At 48.7% G+C, this 9,084-nt stretch overlaps 2 protein-coding genes across 2 annotated transcripts in view; both read right to left on the bottom strand.

The window, feature by feature from the left end:
* The window catches only part of ELOB (elongin B), a 23,333-nt gene extending 15,659 nt beyond the window's left edge, over nucleotides 1-7,674 (bottom strand). Inside the window, exon 1 of the mRNA XM_012805698.2 lies at nucleotides 7,609-7,674. Coding sequence (XP_012661152.1) covers nucleotides 7,609-7,674 — 66 coding nt within the window. The remainder of the gene's footprint in view (nucleotides 1-7,608) is intronic.
* Nucleotides 7,675-8,487: 813 nt separating this feature from the next.
* PRSS33 (protease, serine 33) overlaps nucleotides 8,488-9,084 on the bottom strand; it is a 2,676-nt gene continuing 2,079 nt past the window's right edge. Inside the window, exons 4-5 of the mRNA XM_003790926.1 lie at nucleotides 8,851-9,020; nucleotides 8,488-8,646 (exon numbers count right to left, since the gene is read on the bottom strand). Coding sequence (XP_003790974.1) covers nucleotides 8,488-8,646; nucleotides 8,851-9,020 — 329 coding nt within the window. The remainder of the gene's footprint in view (nucleotides 8,647-8,850; nucleotides 9,021-9,084) is intronic.

Below are 9,084 nucleotides of genomic sequence, written 5' to 3'. Positions count from 1 at the left end.
CCCGCCACCTTAGGTGTATGTGGCTGGCACCTTAGCTGCTTGAGCCACAGGCGTCGAGCCGCAGGCAGCAGTTTGAGGATGCCCATGAGTACCATAATTGGCCAAGCGCTCGGTGGCTCACACCTGTAATCCTAGCACTTTGGGAGGCTGAGGAGGGTGGATTGCTTGAGCTCATGAGTTCGAAACTAGCCTGAGTAAAAGGCGAGACCCCTTCTCTACTAAACAGAAAAACTGAGGCAAGAGGATTGCTTGAGCCCAAGTGTTGGAAGTTGCTATGAGCTATGATGCCATGACACTCTACCCAGGGCAACAGCTTGTGACTCTATCTCAAAAAAAAAAAAAAGTGTCATAACCTAGTTTTGGGTCTGGTTGGGGGTTAGGTGTCTTTACCTGAGTGGGGATTGTGCCTTAGTGATACAAATGGGACCCAGATATTGAAAGGGGAATTGTGGAGAGTGCAGTACCTCCCAATTGGTGGAGCTGTGGGATCAGGCCAAAGATGGCTGCCCAAACTTGGAGGGCAGAGCCAAAGCTGGCTATGGCTAGTTAACTCATAGGGCCTCAGAGCCCCTGGGAAGCTGTGTAGAGTGGGGCTCACATGGGTGTCAGCAGACTCAGGACTTCAGAGATCTCTGTGCCTCCCCTGTGTCTTGTCAAATTGTGGTGGTGGGCTGCATCTCTTCAATGCCTGTTAGGCCACAGGGATTCCTGCTCACTCAACCCCATGCCCAGACCTGCCTGCAGTCTGTGAGGGAAGTGCCTGGATGCATGTTATAGGCTCCATCCCAAAGATGCTGCAGTACAGACTGCTCTCTGGCCCTCGCCCAAAGGGCTGATGTTTGCACTTGACAGCTCCGTGGGTTCTCAGATCCTGTTTCCCAGTGATTCCATGTGCATGCTCTGCCCATGTGTCACCAGGTTCCCCTTTACCTGCTCCTCATGCTGGCTTCCCTCTCTTTTTAGCTTTTCCACTCCTGGTGTCTCATGCTGTCACTCTGTGCTTATACAACACTGTTTCTGAACAGAAAAACTGAGGCAAGGCAAAACTGATCATCTGAGTAGGATGATCCAGATTGTGGTGGCTGGTTACACTTCTCCCCAACTTCCCAGGAGAGGCTCAGGATAAACTTCTATGGGTACCAATTCAGACCTCTCAGTGCTGAAGGGGTGCAAGGAGTCTCAGGGAAAAGGCAATACTCTGAGCTCTGGTGAGGTTGGTGCTGCCTGGGACAGTGGGCACCTCTCCAGAGCTGCACTTGCACAAGACAGCAGGATCTGTGCCATGAGCCTCAAAAATCAAAGAGGAATTTATTTATTTATTTTTTAGAGACAGAATCTCACTTTGTTGCCCTCAATAGAGTGCCTTGGCATCACAGCTCACAGCAACCTCCAGTTCTTGGGCTTAGGTGATTCTCTTGCCTCAGCCTCCTGAGTAGCTGGGACTATAGGTGCTTGCCACAACACCTGGCTATTGTTTTGTTGCAGTTTGGCTGGGGCTGGGTTCGAACCGACCACTCCCTATATATGGGGCTGGCACCCTACTCACTGAGCCGCAGGCACCACCCCAAAGAGGAATTTATTAATTTGCTAGTAAATGAGAATAGTAGGATTCTGTCTTAAAGTACCTAGCCTAAGCTGAAATACAGAGCTTTTAAAGGGGAGTTTTCAGCTTCAGGCTGTTTTAACTATAGTTGATGGCCCTCATGGACCCCATCTTCTCCAGCCCAGACCTCTCATCTCCCGGACCTCCACTTGGACAATTCCATTGAGCTATCTCCTGTGGTATAAAGAACAAAAAACACTCCCCTGCCCTTCCTGAATGCTAGCCTTAGGTGGGGATGCAGGTTTTAATTCCCCAGAGGATTGTGGGGTTTTAAAAAGGCAGAAAATGTTTTTACTGTTTTTTTCAGGCCATTCCCTCTGTTATGCCTCATTACAAAGGCATTTATTCTTTTTTTTTTTTTTTGAGACATAGTCTCACTTTGTTGCCCTCGGTATGGGACAACAGCACCTTGGTAGGGTGCTGTGGTGTCACAGCTCACAGCAACCTCAAACTCTTGGGCTTAAGCAATTGTCTTGCCTCAGGAGAAGCTGGGATTATGGGTGCCTTGTTTTTGTTTTTTGAGACAGAGTAATACTCTGTTGCCCAGGCTAGAGTCCCATTGCATCATAGTTCACAGCCTCAAACTCCTGGGCTCAAGCAATCCTCTTGCCTCTGCCTGCCACAGTGCCTGGTTAATTTCTTTTTTCGAGACAGAGTCTCACTTTGTCACCTTCAGTAGAGTGCTGTGATGTCACAGCTCATGGCAACCTCTAACTCTTAGGCTCAACTAATTCTCTTCCCTTAGCCTCCTCAGTAGCTGGAACTACAGGCGCCCTCCACAATGCCCAGCTATATTTTTAAAGGCGAGGTCTTGCTCTGGCTCAGGTTGGTCTCGAAACTGTGATTTCAGGCAATCCATCCACCTCAGCCTCCCAGAGTGCTAGAATTACAGGTATGAGCCACCGCACCTGGCCTACTTTTTAGTAGAGATAGAGTCTTGTTCAGGCTGGTCTTGAACTCCTGAGCTCAAGTGATCTTACCAACTCTACCTTCCTGAGTATTAGGAATACCACTCAGAGCCACTATACCCAGTTGTTTTTATTTTTTAAAGACCGGTCTTAGCTTGGCGCCCATAGCTTAGTGGTTAGGGTGCTGGCCACATACACCAGGGCTGGCGGGTTTGAACCCAGCTCCGGCCTGCTAAACAACAATGACAACTACAACAACAAAAAAATAGCTGAGCGTTGTGGCAGGCGCCTGTAGTCCCAGCTACTTAGGAGGCTGAGGTAAGAGAGGCTGAGGTAAGAGAATCACTTATGCCCAAGAGTTGGAGGTTGCTGTGAGCTGTGACAGCACAGGGTGACATAGTAAGATTCTGGTCTCAAAAAGAAAGACAGAGTCTCGCTGTCACCTGGGCTAGAGTGCAGTGGCATCGTCACAGCTCACTGCAACCTTAAATTCCTGGGGTCAAGGGATCCCTATACCTTGGCCTCCTGAGTAACTGGGACTACAAGTGTGTACTACTATGCCTGGTTAATATGTCTTTTTTTTTGAGACAGAGTCACTTTATTGCCTTCAGTAGAGTGTTGTGGCGTCACGGCTCACAGCAACCTCCTTCTCCTGGGCTTAGGTGATTCTCCTGCCTCAGCCTCCAGAGTAGCTGGGACAACAGGTACCTGCCATGACGCCCAGCTATTTTCTTGTTGCAGTTTAGTCGGGGCCGGGTTTGAACCCACCACCCTCAGTATATGGGGCTGGCGCCCTACCCATTGAGCCACAAGCGCAGCCCACTTTCCTCTATCTTAAAGGGCTGCCATACTCCTTATCACATGCTAATAGACCTGTGATAAGGTCATTTGAAGCACAATACCTGTCTTTCAGGTTAATTCACACATCAATCTGTTTTCTCTCCCTCTATCCATCCCCACTTAGCAACCACTTGCTGCATGTATACTTTCCAGTTTCTCTCCCCCTTCCCTTCTAAAGGCACCTAAAGGCTCTACTCACTGAGCCACAGGCGCCGCCCAATATTTCTTTTCTTTTTTTGTTTTGTAGAGATGAGTTCTCACTGTTGCCCAGACTAGTCTAGAACTCCTAGTTTTAAGTGATCCTCCCACATCAGCCTCCCAAAGTGCTGCAGCATCACAGCTCACAGCAACGTCAAACTCTTGGGCTTAAGTGATTCTCTTGCCTCAGCCTCCCAAGTAGCTGGGACTACAGGCACTTGCCACAATGCCTGGCTATTTTATTTTATTTTTTTTTGTAATTCTCATTGTTGTTTGGCAGGCCAGGGCTGGGTTCAAACCTGCCAGCTCCGGTGTATGTGGCTGGCGCCCTAGCCTCTAAGCTACAGGCACTGAGCCAGTTATATATGTTTTTTATATTTTTAGGGTCTCAGCTTCTCAGCTGACCATATACATACAAAGGCCCCCAAACCCTCACATGTACCCCCACAAATGAGAGAAGACGGAAAATCAAAAGCTGGCTAAGGAAGAGAAAAGGATCAGTAATAAGTGAGTGCCTCAAAAAGTCAGAAGTTAGCTTGGCACCTGTAGCTCAGCGGTTAGGGTGCTGATCACATACATGGGGCCTGGTGGGTTCAAACTTGGCCTGGGCCGGCTAAACAACAACGGCAATGGCAACAACAACAAAAAAAATAGCTGGGCATCGTTGGAGGCACCTGTAGTCCCAGGTACTTGGGAGGCTGAGGCAAGAGAATCACTTAATCCCAAGAGTTTGAGGTTGTTGTGAGCTGTGATGCCATAGCACTCTATTGAAGGCAACATAGTAAGACTCTGTCTCAAAACAAAATGTAAAAAGTCACATAAATATCAAACCAAAAGGGGCCAGTTCTCTGACAAGGAATCAATCCATGTCACAACAGTGAAGGACAGAATCTTAACTGGTAGGCAGGGATCAAATCTGCAGGTGGAAGATACAGGCCAAGAGGGTGGTTCCTGGGGGCAGTGAAGCCAGGGAGCAATCAGACAAGGGTCTGCAGGAACATGTAGAATTCCTGTTAATCATCTGATACCACCCTCACCTCCCATAACCCCTCCCCTGGGCCATGCCAGTAAAAGAAAACAATCTGGGAGTTTTTTGTTTTTTTTTTTTTAATTGCCGTTTGGCCAGGGCTGGGTTCCAACCCACCACCCTCAGTATATGGGGCCGGTGCCCTACTCACTGAACCACAGGTACCGCCCAACCTGGGAGTTCTTTTTTTTTTTTTTTTTTTTTTTTGAGACAGAGCCTCAAGCTGTCCCCCTGGGTAGAGTGCTGTGGCTTTACAGCTCACAGCAACCTCCAACTCCTGGGCTTAAGCGAGTCTCTCTTGCCTCCGCCTCCCAAGTAGCTGGGACCACAGGCGCCCGCCACAACGCCCGGCTATTTTTTGGTTGCAGCCGTCATTGTTGTTTGGCAGGTCCGGGCTGGGGATTCGAACCCTCCACCTTAGGTGTACGTGGCTGGCGCCTTAGCCGGTTGAGCTATAGGCGCCGAGCCGACCTGGGAGTTCTTAATGTCTTTCTCCACTTGTGGAGACTGACCTGTTCCTGTCTCTGGAATGTATTTTAACTTTGTATATCTTTCTTCTTTTCTGCAATAAAAGCTGTTTTTGTGGAATTGCTTTCTGTTTATCACACAGGCCCCGCTTTTGATTCTTCTAAGCAAGGAGCCAAAGAACTAGGACAAGCATCTGCCAAGAGGAGAGACCTGTCATTAACTACTAGGCCATAGGATGGACTGCCCTTTGCTATTATTCCCACAGGTACAGTTATTCCTAGAGGGTCAGCATACAAAGAATTTTATTTTTTATTTTGGTCAGAGTTTTGCTCTTTAATTTTCTTGCGATATTACAAAAAGCTTGTTTCCAAGGCTGCATCAGAAGAACAAAAACAAGTGGTTTGAGAAGAAGGAAAGGGGAGTTTATTAATTTGCTGGCAAATGAGGAGAATGGAGGTGCCCATCTAAAATGCCATCATCCTAATCATAAGCAGAAATACAGAGCCTTTAAAAGGAAGGTTTTCAGCTTTAGAGTATTGTTTAATTACAGCTAATGGTTCTGATCATCCCATCTCCTGTGGTACAAAGAACAAAGGACATTCCCTTGCTCCTCCGGACTCCTGAACTGAAGCAGGGCTACAGGTTTTTTTTGTTTTTATTTTTTTTTGGAGACAGGGCCTCAAGCTATCCCCCTGGGTAGAGTGCCATGGCATCCCAGCTCACAGTAACCTCCAACTCCTGGGCTCAAGTGAGTCTCCTGCCTCAGCCTCCCAAGTAGCTGGGACCACAGGCGCCCACCACAACACCCGGCCATTTTTTGGTTGCAGCCGTCATTGTTGTTTTGGCAGGCCCGGTCTGGATTCGAACCCGCCACCTTAGGTGTACATGGCTGGCGCCTTAGCCACTTGAGCCACAGGCGCCGAGCCGGCTACAGGTTTTAATTTCAAAAAAGAGTGCAGTAGGTTTTAAAGAGACAAAACAAAAGTTTTACCCTTTTTTTAGGTCATTTCTCCTGTTACAAAGAAATTTTTTTAAGGCTAGCCATGACACTATTATGCATATTTTAAAATTTGGACTTCCTGTAAGTACAAATAAGGTACTTATTTAGAATAAGAAATCTCTAATATGTATACATAAACTTAGGAATCAAATTTAAAAGATCCATCTTAATGTCATCTGACCACTGACAAATAGAATTTATTTATTTATTTATTTATTTATTTATTTTTTGAGACAGAGCCTCAGGCTGTTGCCCTGGGTAGAGTGCTGTGGTGTCACAGTTCATAGCAACCTCAAACTCCTGGGCTCAAGTGATTCTCCTGCCTCCGCCTCCCAAGTAGCTGGGACTATAGGCACCCACCACAACGCCTGGCTATTTTTTGGTTGCAGCCATCATTGTTGTTTGGTGGGCCAGGGTTGGATTCGAACCCACCAGCTCAGGTGTATTTGGCTGGCGTCTTAGCTGCCTGAGCCACAGGGGCCGAGAGTAGAATTTATTTATTTATTTATTATTTTATTTCATTGCTTATTTTTTATTTCTTTGCTTTTTATTGTTGTTGAGACAGAGTCCCACCCTATGCCCCTGAACAGAGTGTAGTGGCTTGTTAGCTCACTGCAACCTCAGACTCTGGCTTGTGGGCATCCCACTGCCTCAGCCTCTGGAAGCCACTGGGATTATAGGTGCTCAATGCGGCAGCTGTCTGGGTTTTTCCATTTTTTTCATGAGTCAGGCTCTCGTTCTTGCTCAGGTGAGTCTCGAACTCCTGAGCTCAAGCAATTCTCCCTTCTCAGTCTCCCGCAGTGCTGGGATTATAGGCGTGAACCACCACACCAGCGACAAATATAATTTTTAATTGTGTGTTTAATTCTAATAGTACAGCAGGAGACCATGAAGGTGGTTTTGTTATGTAAATAAAATTTCATGAGTATCAGCTTTCTGAGGCTAGGGCCCATGGCACCCTCCTGGGCAGTGTACCCACAGCCTTTTGTAGGCTGGCTTGCCATGGCCATGTCCTGTCCTAGGCACCCTGGTCCCTGATGACCCCACCAGGGGGTGGCCAAGCTCTACTGCACAGTGGACTTCTCTCAACCTGGGAGAGAGCCCCCACCCTGTGCAACCAGGCTTGGCTCAGTAGTGACCATCTAGTACAATCCATTTCCTCGGCTCCCCTGGAAGAAAAGAGGAGAGGGGGTGAGGCTCAGGCCTGTGTTGGGACCTGAAGGGTTGCACCTTTGATGTTTGCCTTCTCCTATTTTCCCTTACTGTCCCCATCAGCTCTAAAGAGGAGGCTTTGGATTTTCCAGTTTTGTTTGGTTTCCTATTCCTTCTGCAGCTGTAGAAATTGACCTCTATCTGTTGGCATGGGTTGTCTTGGGTCTGCAGACAAGGACAAGGCAGGGAGGCCCCAGACTGGAAATGGAACACAAGGGTGGGCAAGGAACTGAACAGGGGCTAGGTTGTCATCCAGATACACTTGTGTGGTGAAGGCCAGGGCCCCAGGCTCACCCTAGTAGGGAATGGTGGTCAGAGACAATGAGGACAGAAGTTGTGGCTGGGCCTGCACCTGATTCCTCCTGGGCTGAGGGTGTGACACCAAGTGCCCAGACTCCTGAGCCTCTTGGCTGGCCATGGTGACTAGCCCACCCTTGCCACTGGGACACCGCCATCATAATGGGGCAAAATCTATATTCATTTTTATTGCTGTATAACAGATTACCACAAATGTAGCAGCTTAAACAATACACATTTATTAAATCACAATTCTATAGATCATAAGTCCAGTGGCTCATGTAGCTTCTCTGCTTAGGGTCTCACCAGTTTGAAATCAAGGGATTGGCTGGGTGGGCCTCTTATCTGGAGATGGAGGAGGAATTCACTTCCAAGTTCCTTTGGGGTGCTGGCAGAATTCAGGTCCTTGGGGTTGTAGGTCTGACGTTTCAGTTTCCCTGATGTCTGTCAGTTAGAGGCTGCTTTCAGATCTAAGAGGTTGCTCACATTTTATGATCCCTCCATCTTCATAAGCAGCAATAGAGAATCTCCCTGGTATCAAATTCCTCTCATGCTTAAATCTATCGAACTCCCTCCAGAAAAAGAGAGGCATGTAGGCCAGATGATGGTGCACCAGCTGACTTGCCCATCTCTAAGTGCCTTGTGCACAGGCCTGGCTAGGGCTAAGGAAGGTAAATACAAGCCAAGAGGATAAGGAGGTTGTGTAATCCCCCAGGATGCATAGGAGATCCCCGGATGAAGATTGATAAAGTCAGATTTGGTGAGCCCCAATGAGAAGAGGAAGCAGGGGGATGGACAGATGGGTGATGGTCCTTTAGCTTTATTAGGGATCACAGCCTCAAGTCAGAAGAAAGAGTCATGTGCGGATCCTAAGATGGACCAGGAGGCTGAGCAACCCCAGCATCTGGCTCCAGGTCAACATCACTGACCAGCATTAGAGGCTGAGATGAGCCTGAATCCAGGGAGTGTACACGGCCACATTGGTGTAGACACCTGGTCGGTTGGGCAGGGCACAACCCTTGCCCCAGCTCACCACGCCCACCAGGACCCAGCGCCCAGACTGCAGGCAGGTCAGGGGTCCCCCAGAGTCACCCTGCAAGAGAAAGGCAAGATTAGGTCCCATCCCTATGTGACTTCACAGTAGTTCTCCAGGCTCTAGACTCCTCAGGAGGTACGTCTAGCTTGATGACCAGGGCACAGAGCCTGGAGTTGGTATCTTTTGGGTCTTGGATTCTAGGGAAGTAGGGTGCTGGACACAATGGAGTGGAATAAGGAGGACAGGGGCGGGGAGGTACACCTGGCAGGCGTCCTTGCGGCCCTCAATGTAGCCGGCACACAAGTTCCCTGGCAGCACTATGCGCTCGGCCCGGGGTACATCTGCACCCAGGTGGTAGAGGCGGTCACAGGTACGTGAGTCCAACAGCGGCACCCTTGCTCCCTGTAGGGGTCGCCACTCCGGGAGCGGCACTGGGAAAAGAGGGAAAACTTCAGAAAGTTGAGGCTCGGCGCCTGTGGCTCAAGCGGCTAAGGC

The sequence above is a fragment of the Otolemur garnettii genome, unplaced genomic scaffold (genome assembly GCF_000181295.1).
Source record: "Otolemur garnettii isolate 467f Iridium unplaced genomic scaffold, OtoGar3 scaffold00044, whole genome shotgun sequence".
Taxonomy (NCBI): Eukaryota; Metazoa; Chordata; class Mammalia; order Primates; family Galagidae; genus Otolemur; species Otolemur garnettii.
This window is presented reverse-complemented; position numbering and strand designations above follow the sequence as displayed.